Source organism: Biomphalaria glabrata, chromosome 13 (assembly GCF_947242115.1).
Source record: "Biomphalaria glabrata chromosome 13, xgBioGlab47.1, whole genome shotgun sequence".
Taxonomy (NCBI): domain Eukaryota; kingdom Metazoa; phylum Mollusca; class Gastropoda; family Planorbidae; genus Biomphalaria; species Biomphalaria glabrata.
Genome location: NC_074723.1, coordinates 1,613,959 through 1,633,155, shown reverse-complemented (window position 1 = coordinate 1,633,155; position 19,197 = coordinate 1,613,959). Strand labels below are relative to the sequence as shown.

Below are 19,197 nucleotides of genomic sequence, written 5' to 3'. Positions count from 1 at the left end.
GAAACATGAACAAATGTATCTAATTATAGCATTAACCTGGAGAGCGCGCGATGTTCTATAAATAGAAGGATAGTCGCTTTTCTTTTTTTTAAATTTCCACCTATGAGGCAAAGACGGAAATAGATTTGGATTTTGATTGAGCTTTGGATCATTCTTGTGTCTGTTAAAATGTAGTGATTTCTGTTGTGCTATCTTGATCTACATTCCTAATTAGTAGTTTGCTCGTGAATACAGCACTCCTGAGAGATTGCCAGATTTCGTTGTTTAAACAAGAAAACTCTCTCGAGAAAAAAAAGTTGACATTTGTCCAAAATGGTGCTATTGCATGAAGAGATAAAAATAGCTTTTAACATATCGATTTCCAACTGCTTGAACTGCATCTACCGGGTAACAATGGAATATTTTGATAGGATGTAGCTCTTAATAACTCTCTCTCTCTCTCTCGCTCTCTCTCTCTCTCTCTCTCTCTCTCTTGTATCATCTTATTTCTGTTGTATATACCACTTCTAGGTGGTGCTGGTATGGTACTGCACTATTCCAAACAAATCAATGACCATGTTGACTTAAGCATGAACGGTTGTATATCAACTGAATTATCTTGTAATCCAAAATACCCAGCTCTGCTGTTTGTCTTACTCTTCAGAAAAAAATACAAATATCCTACTGATAAATAAACCTATCCATGACATCCCTGTTAGATTTCTGTTATCTTTAAAGTTGAAACAAAAAGAAAACCAAATTGCCAGTAACATCGGGAAATGTATGACGGGAAAGCGGGAAAGCTCGTTTTCTCGTTTGGGCAGATGCGAGCATTTCCTGTTCCGTGGAGAAAACACAGACGCAGACTATCTGGGCCGGAACTAATAATTGGACTGAACAATTGGACACATTGACCTCGTGGTGATGGTGGTGATGGTTCACTAGCCCCATTAACAAGGGAACAAAAAGTCGAGGACAAATCTAGTTTAGAGACATCTCCTCATACACGCAAGACGCTAGCAGTCTCTAATACATAGGCGACAAGAAAATAGAAACTTGACCGTCTTACAGAAAAACAGTTTTTTCTCAATGTAATTTTCTTCCATCTTCCCTGAACCCCCAAAGGACGTTTTAAGACAGGTAGTCAAGTGTTTCTTTTCGCGTCCCGTGGCTAACAAGAGTGACCCAAAGTATGTGGGAGATACATTCAGTTTGTGTCTATTCCCTTTTTTTTTTCTTTTCAAATAGGACCCCCTTCCCTCCTCAGCACTATATGACCCCCTCCCCTTCTTCTCCGTGTCTCTGCCCCTGTATTGACCACTACAAAAGCACACAACTAATTCGTTCATCACCTACCTACATAATAAGAGGTCCGGGAAACATCTCCAAGTTGAGAACTGCTACATTAGGAGCCTCCTAGTCCAATTCTGTTGCTCTGATCCTCTTCTCAAAATCTTGACTTCTGTTTGTATCAGTGTTGAGTAGATTATTGGTTCCTTCTGTTTGTATCAGTGTTGGGTAGATTATTGGTTCCTTCTGTTTGTATCAGTGTTGAGTAGATAATTGGTTCCTTCTGTTTGTATCAGTGTTGGGTATATTATTGGTTCCTTCTGTTTGTATCAGTGTTGGGTAGATTATTGGTTGCTTCTGTTAGTATCAGTGTTGGGTAGATTATAGATTATTGGTTCCTTCTGTTTGTATCAGTGTTGGGTAGATTATAGATTATTGGTTCCTTTTGTTTGTATCAGTGTTGGGTAGATTATAGATTATTGGTTGCTTCTGTTAGTATCAGTGTTGGGTAGATTATAGATTATTGGTTCCTTCTGTTTGTATCAGTGTTGAATAGATCATTGGTATCTTCTGTTTGTATCAGTGTTGAATAGATCATTGGTATCTTCTGTTTGTATCAGTGTTGAATAGATCATTGGTATCTTCTGTTTGTATCAGTGTTGAATAGATCATTGGTATCTTATGTTTGTATCAGTGTTGAATAGATCATTGGTATCTTCTGTTTGTATCAGTGTTGAATAGATCATTGGTATCTTATGTTTGTATCAGTGTTGAATAGATCATTGGTATCTTATGTTTGTATCAGTGTTGAATAGATCATTGGTATCTTCTGTTTGTATCAGTGTTGAGTAGATGATTGGTTTGTTCTGTTTGTATCAGTGTTGAGTAGATGATTGGTTTGTTCTGTTTGTATCAGTGTTGAGTAGATGATTGGTTTGTTCTGTTTGTATCAGTGTTGAGTAGATGATTGGTTTGTTCTATTTGTATCAGTGTTGAGTAGATGATTGGTTTGTTTTATTTGTATCAGTGTTGGGTAGATGATTGGTATCTTCTGTTTGTATCAGTGTTGGGTAGATGATTGGTTTGTTCTGTTTGTATCAGTGTTGAGTAGATGATTGGTTTGTTCTGTTTGTATCAGTGTTGAGTAGATGATTGGTTAGTTCTGTTTGTATCAGTGTTGAGTAGATGATTGGTTTGTTCTGTTTGTATCAGTGTTGAGTAGATGATTGGTTTGTTCGGTTAAAAAAACAACAACTTGTCACTGCTGACCACACAGAGACCACACTTTAAGTATGTACATGAATGTTTGAGAATGAGAGAAAAAAAAACAACTGATGGACAGAAAAGTGTTGGAAGAAAAAAAAAAGAGGCTGTGACCCAAACATTGCCCCTTCGATTTGCAAGTAGAAAGTCAAACTAATGTAGAACTCGACTCGTGCTACACTGAGATGGAGAATTCAAGCATTTCTATGTAGGTCAGTGCACAATAATGAAGCGTGTTTGTATCTAACATTCTTTACGTTTTACGAACTTTTTTCCCCCTTCTATTTCCCCTCCCCCCTCCCAGAATTGAATGATGCTCTTTAAATATACATGGCTCATCGTCAAGAACCTCTCTCTCTCCCATCGTCTTCATAGTTTCTAAACATCGTCTGCTGGCTACCATTCTCTCTCCACGTCAAACTCCCCTTCTTCCAGTGTTTTTTTTTTTTTTTCAACTGTATGTCTATTCAATTTTTTTGTATGTATGTTGTTAACTTCAACTCTTTATTGAGCCTGTGTGACGTCACCAGTGTTTCTCAACCTGGGTTACACTCAGACCCGAAATAGTTAGTACTAATCCTGTTGTTAGTTACGTCCCTTTATGGCGAAAGTCTGTACCGAATAAAAACAAATCTAGGTTAGAACTTTTTGTGTTCGCTGCTGAAAAACAAAATGGCGAGGGCAGGAAAAAGGACATCCACATTTGTGTGATTTGGTTGCACAAATCAAAATGATTTAAGTCGATGCCAATCAGTTAAATTATCTCAACCTCTAGATTAGTTTGTTTCACATAACAAACTTCGTGCTTTTAAGCGGCTTCCGCAAAGAAAAGATGCCGTTAGTGTTGTGCTGTTTGTCCGTCCGTCTGTCCGATCCATTTAAAGCTCAAGAACTAGCAGCGCTATTGAAACTCTGCATTCAACGTCGCCTGTATAGCGCTCAGGTTGATTCAACGGCAACTTTAATTTAAATATTTACAAGAATTACTAATGCAAATTGTCTTTATGTAAAAACATTATTTTTACAAGAAGAATATAAACAGTCTTATATATAGTTTTTCTGTTTGTTTTTTCAAAAAGCACATTAGACAGACAATCCCAATTGTATGCTATACATCCACGTTTATTTTTGTTCCAAATTTGACAAAGTTGCAGTAGATGAGTTTCCTTACAAAAAGTTTATGATTGTCTGTGGACTTTGTCTATTTATGTCTATTTTCTATTTAGTTGATGTTAGTAAGTAGGTCAAATTTGATCAACTGTTTAAACAAGGTCAGATAGTAAGTACAGAAGCTAGAGATTTAGAGAATGGAAAGAATGCTACTATGATAAAGTTGCTTGGGCATAGATCTACAGACAGGGGGGAGTAATTGAGACGGACGTAGAATTGGTTTCGGTCCTGACCAGCATTTCTCAAATTAAGAAACTCTCGTCCCTGCGGGTCTCTGACAGTGCTCAGGAAAGACATTTCTGTAACAATGAGAAATAGTTTCCTAAAACAAAAGTCGCTTGGGGTATCGACCAATTGTTGAAAGAACTTCTAGACTTGTAGTTCAAGGAAAGAGTTAAACTCCCTAGCTCAGACAAATATGACTGTGTCTCCTACTGAGGGCTACAGTGTAAGAGGTAACAGGTGAGCTCGGAATCTACTGTACACGTTCTTGGAATGGACATTTGAGAGACGCTGGTCGGAGAATGAGACCAGTACTTAAGTTGATGAGATCACTAAGTGAAATGGACCACGGCAAGTAACTCTTTTCAAACACTTGTTTCAGTAGTGGAGACGTCAAGTGAGCTCCCTTGTTTCTTTGCTTGACTCCTATGAATGAACTGCTCTTGTTTGTAGGGTATGCTTGCATTACAAATGTGTATGTTACCAGCTAATAACGACATCCTATGCATTCTGTAGAACTCAAAAGTAGTAAATTAAGAGCCTATTTTCTACTCGTAATTTGCCGGTAATATGTATCTTTTATTTATGAATAGGTTGAACAATTTCCTATACAAATAACAGACATAAATTTTAACCTTAAAATATAGAAAGGCAACAGAAAATAACAAAATCATCATCATAGTTGTAAGTACATATCACAAAAGTCAATATAGAATAAGTATATAAGCTTACATCTTTTATTACGCTCAGTGTATTTAAGAATATGATTATGTCACAGCTCGAAAGTGACTCTTGGAAAATGGAATGCATTTTAAAGTTAACACTGAGAAATACTAAAAAGGTTTGGCTTATATGAATGAAATTAGTTGGGCTAGGAATTAATATAATGATGTCTATTTATCGGAGACACGTGAAATAGTACTATAACTAAAACAGAGTAATTGTGGACATATTGAGATATAGCAGTGTTCTTGTCCTGGTAGAGTCTTTGCTAGTTCCTTGAACATGTCTCCCACTAGTGGCACTCAGGAGAGCAAATGATGAGATTTGTTATCAACTCTTAGCAGATAAGATTCGTAAGCAACTTCATTCTTGTCTGTCCCTCTTGTGTCCTGCTGGTGTCCCTCTCGTGTCCAGCTGGGGACTAATGTACCCCCTGATAACCGGTAATTAGATCACGTGGTCTTCACGCGCCCTAGTGGCAGTGGACATCTCCGTTGGTGACGTTTTCTTTTAAAATAAAATTCCTCGTATACTTCCAATCACAAATCATGTATACTAATATACATCAGTAAAATCATTAAATATTGACACGATTATCAATCTCCAATCAATTGTCAGTATGTTCTTCTTACTAGCGAACTGTACCAACTAGGTTAAAAGGAAACCCCGATGGTTATGACAATTTTTGGAATAATATGTTTTAATTTATAGTAATAATAACCTAGTAATTGGTGTTTTTCTGACGTAATTTTTCTGCGCATCCAAAAGGGGGGGGGGGTTCTATGTGACGTAACACACACCTATTAATTTAATCTATTGACTAGATCTTCATGCATGACTGACCATGGCAGTGTGTATTCTCTCGCCTGACCACTCAACACACAACAAACACTATCGCTTGGTTGCTTTGTCTTCTTATATAATACAGACGTTACTTCAAAAAAAAGATGATTACGTCCTACGCGTCATGCATTTAGTCATGCATATTAACCAATGACTTAAATTCTGCCAAGTCACTGGTTTTCCTGGCTAGATTAGGCAACCCATTCCATGCCCTAATAGCACTAGGGAAGAAGGAGTATTTGTACGAGTTTGTTCTGGCATATGGGACGAGGAATGTGCCTTTATCTTTGTGTCTTTCAGAGTATTTTATTAAATTTTGTTTTTGTACTTGAAGATTATGGTTCAGTGTTTTATGTATAATTTCTACTTTACTTTTGAGTCTTCTGTCCTGAAGGCTTTCTAAATTTAGTGATTTTACTAAAGGTGTTACTCTAGTCCAATGTGAATATTCGTTTGTTATGAATCTCACTGCTCTATGCTGTGTCTGTTCCAGTTTCTTAAGGTTTTCTTGAGTTGAGGGGTCATGACCAACTACACGTAGCTTAGGCTAGCTTTACATTGACCAGTTTGTTAGAATCATTCAGACGCACGATCTACACTCCAGCAATGTTGGTTTTCCTCTAGAACTCTATCCTGTTTGCCTTCAGCACTTGTTGATTGACTGGCATTCTTACTAGATTCAATAAAATCAATGTGGTAGGATTTAGGAAATGATATAAAATGTATTTTAAACAACGCCCACTGACTCACTACAATAGCACGTCTTTTCAGTCTCGCGTTCTGGAGTCGTCTCCCCTACCTAAGACCGCTGACGACATTTCCGTGTATCTTGCATCATTCACAGCCAATCGCTAGCCTCTTCCCACTGTCACCATAGAAACACAAACCAAAGTGCATATGTTTTGATGTCGTATCGGCCATATTACGATCATCTTAGCCTCATGATAACACGATCTGGAAAAAAAAGCTGATGAACTTTTTAAATATAGTCTCCCCCATCATAATAACATCATTCATCTCTGGCGGTGTTGCCACTTTACTGTTGGACCAAACCACTTTGCCGGCAAATTGCTTCATTTGTCTTGAATGTAATGTCCTCATCTCAGCCAGGTTGTTGGATTGTGCGTGACATTTAGAGGGCGCCGTAGACGCCCGCCCCCCCCCCCTTTTTTCATCTCTCGCGCCACCATTTCTCTGTGCTAAGTCCTGGTCGTCAAATAAATGCTTCGTTGCTTAATGTCATTAACCAGTTAGAAACGAAGGGGGAGATTACTTGAACAAAGATGTTTGGCGAACTGAAGTTCTCTCTCTTTGTGTGTGTGTGTGTGTGTTTCCTCGGCACAGTATTTGTTTTGTTTCTTAATCTCGTCTGGTTTCGTTCAATTTTTTTTACTCTAATGTTTGTTTTTTGCGTGTGTGTGCGCGCCTATTTAAAAAAAAAGTTTTGTTTGCGTTCAAATAGTGTTGTCACATATTTGTTTTATCAACATTAAAAATGTTATCATTCCCGTTTTGTTTCTTATTTCAACTTTTTTCACAAATTTCTATTTCCTTTCCTCCTTTCTTTATCTTTCTATCTCGCCCCCCCCCTCCCAAGTTGTTCATGTTGAAGGCTTATTAGTGAATGTATCTGAAGGTGTTGTTTTTTTTTCTTCTTTAATTTTCTACTTTATTTTTCTTTTTACACTTATGTCCGTCGTGATTTGTTCAAATGAGATTTTTACATTTTCTTTTCAGATTCATTCTCTTCGCCCGTCTAGTTTGGACAGTGTCACTCTGTCAGTGTATTTTTGACAGTGTCACACTGTCCGTGTATTTTTGAAAGTGTCACACTGTCCGTGTATTTTTGACAGTGTCACACTGTCCGTGTATTTTTGACAGTGTCACACTGTCCGTGTATTTTTGACAGTGTCACACTGTCCGTGTATTTTTGAAGGTGTCACACTGTCCGTGTATTTTTGACAGTGTCACACTGTCCGTGTATTTTTGAAAGTGTCACACTGTCCGTGTATTTTTGACAGTGTCACACTGTCCGTGTATTTTTGACAGTGTCACTCTGTCAGTGTATTTTTAAAAGTATCACACTGTCAGTGCTGCATTTGACTGTGTCACTTTGTTTAGTCATTGTCCCGTGTCACCGTCAAACATTGCACATGTCTTTGGCACACGTTCTTTATGACTTTCTGCTTTAAAAAACAAAACAAAATTGTCATAAAATTTTGTAACCCAATAGTTCAACTTAAACCCATATATATATATATATATATATATATATATATATATATATATATATATATATATATATATATATTGTATGAACGAAGACTAGAATTAATTTTTACTGAACTTTTAAAAGCCATATCAGCAAGTGTGGTCGAGAGGCCAAGTGCGTTTGAACTTGGCTTGGCTTGGCTACCTAGAAGGGGGCTCGAGGTTCGACATCCGACTCGGGCAGAGTTGTGTTTACTGAGCGCCTAAAGGCAGCACGGAAAACCAACTCCTAGATACCCCCTCCCCCCCCCCCCCCCACCGGTCCACAAATGAGATTGGACCAAAAAGCGCTCTGAGCATGCTATAAGCATGAAAGTAGCGCTATATAAAAGCTATAATAATAATATAGACTTTATCTTAGACATATTCTGTCCTAAGCTGTTAGCAACCCTATCTTTTGTATGTGTGTGTGTGTGGGGGGGTAGTGTAGATCTCTTTTTAGATATGAATCTTTGATCCAATGGCTTCTGAAAAGCGCGGAAGCAGGGTAACTCTTACAAAGATAGATTCCAGCACTTTGATTCATAAAGCTACCTCCCCCAGCAGACAGCCGATTGATTGGCGTTATTTCTCGGGAAAATATTTAGGTCACAGCTGGGCTGACGTTTGCTAAAGTGTGGAAGTGTTTGTATTCTTGTGTTTATTTGTTTGTGTATGCATGTAAGTATGTGTTAGAGAAAGTATTGATATGTTTGTATTTGTGTAATAAACTTTCTAATTTATTACACATAGTAAATCAACGTATGATTTTGTTGCAGCCCACACACCAATTTAAACATCCGTCTCTGTCTCTATAAGTCTTATTTGTCTCTATAAGTCTTATTTGTCTCTATAAGTCTTATTTGTCTATATAAGTCTTATTTGTGTCTATAAGTCTTATTTGTCTATATAAGTCTTATTTGTCTATATAAGTCTTATTTGTCTATATAAGTCTTATTTGTCTATATATATATATGTCTTATTTGTCTATATAAGTCTTATTTGTCTATATAAGTCTTATTTTTTGTATAGACTTACGCAACTACAAATCTTCTTCCGTGACATTTGATATAAGACTAGACTGGTCGATCACAAGGACTGTTTGACCATCACTGGACAAAGACAAGGACCGTGTGCCGGGAAATGATCCAGTTTGATATAATCGATTTTAATCTCAGCCTCTGCCCCAAATCATACGTCACGGAATATCTTGGAGATTTAAGGTGCGTTCACACTACAAGCCTGCGCCTGACAACTCGTTTTAGAACTATCGTTTGGATAACTATTTTGTTGCTGCTTGTTGATCATACAAGCTTTCATAATGTGCCTGGGCGAATGTGCGTGCCCTAATCACCGAGCAAAAGATTATGCATCAATTTGACTTTCTAAGAGTCAATACAATTATTTGGTGTCAGAGTGTTTCCAGTAATTAGATATTCTACATACTTTGTAAAATGCAATAGTTTTCTTATTTTCAGTTCAACCAGAAGATCAGTGCTTCCTAAATTTTAGTTTCTCAAGTACTCCTTCTTTCAGAAATAACTCACACACAAATAATAAAACTTTTCTTTAAAAAATCATGTCCCTCGTAAAAGCTTAACTCTATAAAACTGCTGCCTGGTTGTGTGGTAAGCGTTTTGGGCTGTCGTCTCGATAGAACCTGATTCGAACCCTGTCCGCCGCCACCCCCCTAGACGTCATAATGGAGGTTTGGGCCAGGTTTGAATCAATTTCAAATCATAAAGGAACATCCGAAACACACGTAATGTCTACCGATACACAGAGTAGCCCCATCTCATCGAGTAGCCCCGTATCACCGAGTAGCCCCGTATCACCGAGTAGCCCCGTATCACCTAGTAGCCCGTATCACCCAGTAGCCCGTATCACGGAGTAGCGCCGTATCACCGAGTAGCCCCATCTCACCGAGTAGCCAAGTATCACCGAGTAGCCCCATCTCACCGAGTAGCCCCATCTCACCGAGTAGCCCCATCTCACCGAGTAGCCAAGTATCACCGAGTAGCCCCATCTCACCGAGTAGCCCCATCTCACCGAGTAGCCAAGTATCACCGAGTAGCCCCATCTCACCGAGTAGCCAAGTATCACCGAGTAGCCCCATCTCACCGAGTAGCCCCATCTCACCGAGTAGCCCCATCTCACCGAGTAGCCCCATCTCACCGAGTAGCCAAGTATCACCGAGTAGCCCCATCTCACCGAGTAGCCAAGTATCACCGAGTAGCCCCATCTCACCGAGTAGCCCCGTATCACGCAGTATCCCCGTATCACCCAGTAGCCCCGTATCACCCAGTAGCCCGTATCACCCAGTAGCCTCGTATCACGGAGTAGCCCCGTATCACCGAGTAGCCCCATCTCACCGAGTAGCCCCGTATCACCGAGTAGCCCCATCTCACCGAGTAGCCCCGTATCACCCAGTAGCCCGTATCACCCAGTAGCCTCGTATCACGGAGTAGCCCCGTATCACCATCTCACCGAGTAGCCCCGTATCACCGAGTAGCCCCGTACCACCGAGTAGCCTCGTATCACGGAGTAGCCCCGTATCACCGAGTAGCCCCATCTCACCGAGTAGCCCCATCTCACCGAGTAGCCCCGTATCACCCAGTAGCCCCGTACCACCGAGTAGCCTCGTATCACGGAGTAGCCCCGTATCACCGAGTAGCCCCATCTCACCGAGTAGCCCCATCTCACCGAGTAGCCCCGTATCACCCAGTAGCCCCGTACCACCGAGTAGCCCCGTATCACCGAGTAGCCCCGTACCACCGAGTAGCCTCGTATCACGGAGTAGCCCCGTATCACCGAGTAGCCCCATCTCACCGAGTAGCCCCATCTCACCGAGTAGCCCCGTACCACCCAGTAGCCTCGTATCACGGAGTAGCCCCGTATCACCGAGTAGCCCCGTATCACCGAGTAGCCCCATCTCACCGAGTAGCCCCGTATCACCGAGTAGCCCCGTACCACCGAGTAGCCTCGTATCACGGAGTAGCCCCGTATCACCCTGTAGCCCCGTATCACACAGTAGTCCCGTATCGTGATCAAGATGGGTACACAAAGGTGTGGGGGGAGGGGGGAGTGTCGAGCGACCAGGCGTTAGTGATGCACTGATTGGTTGTGAGACCACGATTCATTCATATTAATAGAAAGTTGAAGTAGATGTACTAGATCTGCATCTATTTCCAACACACTACAAAGAATCCAATAGTAAACCTAAACCAAGATACCTGTGTGTAGTCGCTGAATGAACTCTTTATGTTGTCTGTTGTATTTATGTGTATTTTTCTGTTGTGTTGTCTTTATATGAGAAACGAGTCCTTGTAATCACAACAAATTTCCGTAAGGATCAATAAAGCAGTCATAGTCTTAGTCTTAAACACACACACAAATAGAAATATTCAACACCAGACATAACATTAACATATTTAAAAAAGTTATTCACCAAACGCAGTAATAGCAACGAAACAAATAAAAATATATAAAACCTAGACCTTGCTACTTATCATTTCAATTCATCTTTCTAGCAATAACATGGCAGTGTGACTGGACCTTAAGAGAAATGGTAGCAGGTCATTCGAAGTGACATTGAAGCACGTGTCACTGCTTGGCAGTGCGTAAACTTGACAACAGGTTTCTAGAACAAGGAGATCAGAGGATCTCAATAAGAAACTCAGTTTTTGAAGAATCGTAGGTAGTGACCCCGGGGGGGGGGGGAGGAGGGAAGTTGCAAGCAAAACAGTTCAATGAATGGTTGATACCTCAGAGGTAGAACACTTGAATAACTGGTTAACATTACTGTACTAAGAGTGTGATAGTCAATGTGCTTTTTTTTACCAGTATTGGTACTGTGTGAAATGTAGTGACGACCTTTGTTATTGTTATTCGGATGAGTGAACAGATGATCAAGTGTCACATATGAATGGTTCATATGACTGAGATACAGGCTATATTTATATATATATAGTCATAGTTTTAATACAGTCAAAAAATTATTACGAATTTGCAACTTTAAAAAAAAATAATTTTTTAAAACTAAGTTTCAGTGTCGATTTTTAATTTAAATCATTGATTCAAAATCTAATGAAATACTCTGAAAGACACAAAGATAAAGGCACATTTCTCGCTCCATATACTAGGACAAATTTGTACAAATACTCCTTCTTCCCTAGCGCTATTAGAGCATGGAATGGGTTGCCTGAGCTAGCCAGGAAAACCAGTGACTTGGCAGAATTTAAGTCATTGGTTAACATGCAAGACTGAATGCATGACGCGTAGGACGTAATCATCTTCTTTTTAGAAGTAACGTCTGTATTATATAAGATAAGATAAGATAATCGTTTCATAAAACTCTATATATGATGAATGCCGATCTATTTCTTTTTTCCCTTGTTATGTCTTTTTAGTTCTAGATTTTGTTCTCTGCTCCATATTATTATTTAAAAAAAAAAGCAACATTGTTTTTCTAAATGTTTCCATTTCCACTTTTTAAAACTTCTTGTTATTATTGATATGTACAGATGGACACCAATCCTACGGTGATATCTAGATCTACTTATAGGCCGGAATATAGGTTCTCAGCTGGGCAAGCCATAGCACTTTTCAGATTGACCCAACACATGAAACACGAGAGCTCTTAAGTTCTGTGGCTGAAATGATTAGATTGGATTTTCTGGACGCTACTGGTCATCATATTTTATTGTCCGCTAGTTTCTCCCTCTCTGTACGATTTGATTTCGTTGGATGGATGGTACACCAGGGGAAATAATTACACTCGGGACTGAAACAGGGAAATAATTGCATTTTCTATCAGGAGGATTTAATCTAAACTATGGACTCTTAGTTGATTTGAAAGCGCATGATGTTAGTGAACTAGATGTTTTTTAGTAGAAGAATATAAACATTGCTTTTAACCTGGAGCAGGCACTATTTTTTTTGGACCGCAGACTGGTCCTAAGTTCGTGGGAATGCTGAGAGGTCCCTTCAATATAAAGCAGAAAGTAAGGCGCATGTATGTGTGTATGTATGTATGTATGTCCCGAATACAATTCAAAACAGTTTGACCAATCTTGATAAAACTTGGCATAAAAGTTCCTAAGGTCATGGCGGAAACCGTAGTGTATGTTTGTAAGTCCCTCCAATTGACAAAAAGTACCTAATTGTATCTCTATTAAGTCTTTCTCTCCGTAATTATTTACCACGTTCTGGTGGAATCAACGCTGGTATCGCCAGTTAGGAGAGAAAGAGTTAAATAACGAAACTTTTTAAAAAATCGGGTAAACCCGTTATCAGATACATTTATATTGGATATCAATATGTCGGCTGAAGGGGGTTAACCCATTTTCATACTCTACTTTTGTTTTTGTGGCTCAATTTAAAAAAAATGTGAAGGGAACATTCTCCAAGTTTGATATAGATCTAAATCCAATCCAGTAGATCAGTAATACCCATAACTAAGGCCCGCAGACCATGGGTCGTATCCGGCTAGTCCATAATATAATGAAATCCATCCATCCCAGTGCGCTATAGCCCATGGAGGGCCCTGGCCTGCTTTAGCGTATCTCTCCATTCTGATCTATCCTGGGCTTTAACATCATTTATGTCTCCATGTCTGGACTTTTAGATCTGCCTCTACGTCATCAAGCCACTGTACACGCGGTCAGCCTTTGGAGCGCCTGCCCTTTTAGGTTTTACCGTTGAACAATCTTAGCTCCTCTGTTCTCTGGCATTCTTTCGAGGTGACCTGCCTCCAACGTAATCTGTTCCCTGTTATTTTTTGTCATAATGAAATACATTAAAAAAAAAATATATTTGACAGAACGCAGCAACGTACAATGTTGCCTTGTAAATTTTAAGCTGTACGCGTATTAACTCTTTATCTCCGCACTTATTTTTCCACGTTCAGAAAGAATTGTTCCTTTTTCACATTTTTACATTTTACCCTGTTATGATTAATCTTCAATCACATTTTTTTGTTTGTTACCAGAAAATGATACTTTTGGTATAGAATTAAAGGTGAATGTATGCTCTTTTTATATATAACACAAATTGAAGTTTATAAAACCAACCATTAATTTAATTTAATGAGGTCAAATCAACTCTAATATCGTTAATTAGGAGAGAAAGAGTTGATCTCTCTAGAACAGAATTTAATTTTTGAATAGATGAGTTACTCTGACATCAGTGGCCTCAAGACAGGACATAGATACATGGCTACGTGAATACATAGATAGGCCGCCTACATGCATTCTGGAATGTCGCTCTTCCTCCCCGTTGTGTGGATAGACTACGACTTTAAGTGGAAGGCTATTTATAGAACCTGAATGTACTGAATGCTATTGATATTTTGCGAGTTTGGCAAACTGAATTTCGTTAACATAAGATGTATCTCGCATCGTAAAATACTACACAAGGCCGGCCTTGGATAAGTTGAGGCCCTAGGCGAAGTGAATAATTTAGTGGTCTTAAATGAAGTTAAAAAAAAAAAAAGAAGAGAAACAGTGAAAAAATATATAATTAGGCAATTTATTAAAAACCTGCCAGTGTCAATATCTAAGTTGATCAATAATTGAAATTCATATATCGGAATTTTATTGGCAGAGACACGAGTTAGACTAGTAATTATAAAGTCACGGTGTTCTACTATGATTGAGATCTCATCCAAGTTTCGCTTTTTTTCTCTCTAAATTGTTTTGGACCTGGCCCTAGTCGGCTGCCTAGTTTGCTTATGCCTAAAGCCGGTTCTGTCTACACCAGGGGTTCTCAACCTGTGGGTCGCGACCACCTTGGGGGTCGATTGACGATTTGCCAGGGGTCGCCTAAGACCATTGAAAATTGTTTACTCTTCTATTGCAGTATGTGTGTGTGGGGGGGGGGGGGTCGCGGCGGAGTGGGGGATTGTAAAAGGGGTCGCCGAGCTTAAAAGGTTGAGAACCGCTGGTCTACACGCTTCATTCATCTTTATTGATACAATTTAGGTAAGTTGAAAGAATTTCAAAGGGTTTTGAAAGTTCCCTAATTCGCGTCAAAACTTATATAATTGCAGACTAGAGTTACCTCAAGAAATATTTTTTGTTTACTTGTCACCAAATTTAGCAGTAGACCCCCATCTTGAATTATTTTCTCAACTCGCTGCAGGGAATATAGGAAATTGCATTTCTTGTAAGGTTGCCATTTCACTGTGTTACATCGTCTAAATTCGTTTCCGAATGTGTGCCTCTAAGAAGTACGCCCCTGGAGAATATGTGCTTCTACGAACTACGCCCCTGGAGAGTGGCCTAAAGTTGCCACTTCTTAGTAGGACATCGAAAGTTAGTGCTTGTATCTCCTGGATCATCGTTTGTCTTAGTGAGAAGGTCAAGACAGCCGCCCAGTTTGACCACCATTTCTTGACTGGGGAGCTCATTCATGCACATGATGTGGACAATGGGCCGCCGAGTCCAGTACCGTCATGGGCTCATAATGGGTCAGGATTTTCTCCACACCGTAAGGACAGATTAGTACCACTTGACCGAAGAGCAGACAACTCTTTTGACAGAATTCATGTAAAACTTGAGCCAGGAGTTGTTGGTTCTTGCTGACGCCATTTTCTCCCTAGATGTAAGTGAAAAATACGTAATTCCGAGTTCTAAGCATCAGAAAGTCAACAAGACCCTAGATCTAGATGTTGTTCTCATTGACTTATGCGCTATAACAATTAGTATTTCTCCCCTCCCTCTACTGAATAAAGGGAGAATTATTAGTAAGCTTAACATGGTGATAATAAATGTTCATGTTTTCAGCGTTGTCAGACTAATGTACCTCTTTTTATTATATGAGAATAAACTATCGAGCAGCCGTTGTGTGCGTACTTTGTGTGTGTGTGTGAGTGAGAGAGAGAGAGAGATGTATTATTTTGTACACATAGACATAAATAGATATAGACTGGCCGAAGGAAGTAACTTCATGTCACTTGAAAACATGTATATCTATTGTTGTCGGATTTCTGAATTATGAAAAATTGCATGATCTTTATTCTTAGAGATTAAACAAAACTACACTGCCTCCTTATTTACAATATATATAGGTGTGTGGCTGAAATAGACATGAATACTTAACTTTTATACTGCTCATAAATGCTGTATAATAAAGTACACAAAATTGCAATTCACAAATTTTCGTTTCATACAACTCTTTAATCGGCCATTCTATATTTATATTTATTTATGTCTATGTTTGTACACTTTTGTTCTAACCATATATTTGTATACTTTAATCACTATGATTAAAAATAATACAAGAAACAAAACGAACATAGAAGATAATCATTGAAGATAACCTTTGACTTTCTTTTTTTTTTGTGCGTGTTAGTTCAAGAGGAATTTATTCAACAAAAACAACATATCAATTAATATTCTTATACAACACAGAGACTTGTGTTACTGGGTGTTCACTGACTTTTGGATAATGTCAGCACGTGTCATTCCTTGCAGACATTATGCCACTTGGGCTGGTATGTTGCGTGTGTATTGTAATGCCTTGGGCCAGCATCGCGTCATGGAATGATGCCTGCAAATAGCATGGAGCGGTGTTCCGACTGGGAGCTGAAATCTACACCTGCTTCCTTGGCCTCCAGCCCGACACCGACAGCGTCACTGCAGTCCGCCGCTGTAGATTTCAGTAGCTCCTGCACAAGTTTGTCTGTGGTCAGCACTCCTCTACTTGACTCGGACAGGTAGGTCTTGTTGTCTGTGGTCAGCACTGCGCTACTTGACTCGGACAGGTAGGTCTTGTTGTCTGTGGTCAGCACTGCACTACTTGACACTCGGACAGGTAGGTCTTGTTGTCTGTGGTCAGCACTGCGCTACTTGACTCGGACAGGTAGGTCTTGTTTTCTGTGGTCAGCACTCCTCTACTTGACTCGGACAGGTAGGTCTTGTTGTATGTGGTCAGCACTGCTCTACTTGACTCAAAGTAATTTTGTTTGTGAGCAAATATGCCCTACTTATCTGCTAGTGTAGTTACAATATGTGTAGGGCCTGATAGGTCTTTCTGTTGTCTGATTGTTTAGATACAAAGATAAAGGCACATTCTGCTATTAGAGCATGCTAGGAAAACCAGTGACTTGGCAGAATTTAAGTCATTTGTTAGTTAACAATGCATGACTAGATGCATGACGAGTAGGGCGTCTTTCTGTTGTATTTTTGTTTAGATACAGTAAGTACGGAACCTCTGGGGGCTGGCTGGTTGTTTAATGGACCTCATTCACCAATCGAAAACAAACAACATTTAGCCACGTGATAATATTGATAAAACAATGAAAAAACACATATCACGTACGTGACAGCCTTTATGGACTACGTTATTTGTATAGAAGAGAGAACCACGTGGCTTAATGTTGTTTGTTTACGATTGGTGAATTAGGTCCATTCGCTCTTGAGATAGTTTTCATTTTAGTCTGGATGACCATCATTATTGCTCCTGTATGTCAGGCTTATCAAACATCTACACTAATCTACACAATATATACTTTTTTATTATCTTCGTTGAAATCCTTTATTCAAATACAAAATCTCTCACCAGAAGCCCCCCCCCCCCTCAACCGTATCTCTCCTCTAGATCTCCTACACCCTCGTCTTCGTTACCCCCCCCCCCCAACACCCTACACACTACAGCTGACCTTTTTGACCACTGGACTACACATGGACCATAACTTCAAGGGTGAATCTCCTTGTAGTCTGAAAACTTTTTCTGTTTGTTTCGTTTCTATTAGAAGTTTTTGACTTTCCTCCAGAAATAAAGTTTATTACGTCATAGCCAACATCTCGTGCAGGATGACAGGGGATGACGTCGAGCAGGATTCGAACTCAGGACTATCGGGTCGTCAGTTCGAAGCGCATATCTGTACTACAGTCTACTAGATCATTAGAACATACACGCTTTTTAGAAGGAATGTGTGAATTAGACGTCTTATTCAGATTAAAGAAATCAACCTTATTATCATCTTTTTCTTTTTTTTTTATAACAGAGTGTCAGACATTCATAAGAAGATACACCAGTTTCAATACAGAAAGTTTCCACTTTAAATCAGAGCCAACTGTAATTGTAGATTTATTCCACATCTTTCATTTAATTGTTTAAAGAGCTGAGCCAAATGCTCTTCGAGCTCTAGGCTTTTAAGCCTGCCTGAACAACCGTTCTGTCTGGAAGAGATCCAAGTCAATGCCTATGTAAAGCATTGCCATTTCGGATACATGCGGCATTCCGGGCGCATGGACTAGAATGCATGGCCGAAGGCCGAGTACACCGCGAACCTCCGCCATTTTCCAACAGGAGTTTTGTTTTGCTATTAATTTAGCCTCACCACTTCCTCAAATGATCGCTTCCACCCGAGTGCCACGTTGAGGCTGAATAGCATACCGGGTTCCGTTAAACCTCCCCATACACTGATTCTCTACATCAATACAATTGTACCTTTCCAATATTTGTTAAGCAAAACAGGCACATTTCATTAAGCTTTCTAGAAAAAGCTTGTATCTCATAGTATAGATATGCTTTAGCAGTCGTACTAGATAATAACAGAAAGATCAACTAGTGAAATGTGGGTATCAGAGTAGGCTGGAGGGGCGATGATTACAGCAAGCAATGTATATTGGTAAATACTTGATTATTTCCCCTAGTACCAACTTGCCCCAGAGAAAGTCCTTCTAGGGGAGCTTTTGGTTTATTTTATCAGCAGTTACATTACAAAAATGTGGGCTTATGTGTCTTTTCATTTACCTCTTTGTGGGCTTACGTAGAATCTTTATGAAAAATACAAAAACAAAACCTAATAAAATACTCAGAAAGACTCAAAGAGAAAGGCACATTCCTCTTTCCATACGCTAGGACTAATTTGTACAAATGCTCCTTCTTCCCTAGTGCTATTAGAGCATGGAATGAGTTGCCCGAGTCAGTCAGGAGAACCAATGACTAGGCAGAATTTGATTAATTTATAAGAGAAGATAGACAAACACATGGTAGCTAGGAAGGAGTTGGATCAGTATAGTCTTGTCATTTGCAACAATTTGTTCCCTGTAACAACTTACAGAATTTCCTCCCAATGTTATCAAGTCGACACAGGGTTCTGTCACATTTGACTTAAAGGACTAGAAAACTTTTCGGTGCAGCACTCTATTTCATGTGTAATCAAACTTTATCACTTTACATGTTCACATCGGGATTGAAACAAATTATTTCAGTTGAAATCTTTGTATTTTTTATCTCCTCAGACTTCAGGCACAGGTGCTGTATGATAATTATATTTTATATTTCTGAACTGGGCTTTATAGTACAATTGGAGTTTATGTTCCTTCTGCACAGTCATTCTGGTTTGTGTCTATAGTTGTTCCTACTATGTGGTCGATATACACATTGTCACCTTCTTTTTGTTGCGTTACCAACGGATTGCCGTGCTCTTTAAGTGTATAGGAGACA

General features: G+C 39.4%; 1 protein-coding gene across 3 annotated transcripts in view; it reads left to right on the top strand.

The window, feature by feature from the left end:
* LOC106063594 (N-acetylated-alpha-linked acidic dipeptidase 2-like) overlaps positions 1-19,197 on the top strand; it is a 158,840-nt gene that overhangs the window by 38,031 nt on the left and 101,612 nt on the right. Inside the window, exon 2 of one of the 3 annotated variants that reach the window (XM_056008967.1) lies at positions 16,093-16,456. The exons of the other annotated variants lie outside the window; for them this stretch is intronic. Within the exon in view, the coding sequence (XP_055864942.1) occupies positions 16,284-16,456 (173 nt within the window). The 5' untranslated portion in view covers positions 16,093-16,283. The remainder of the gene's footprint in view (positions 1-16,092; positions 16,457-19,197) is intronic. 3 annotated transcript variants of the gene reach the window in all.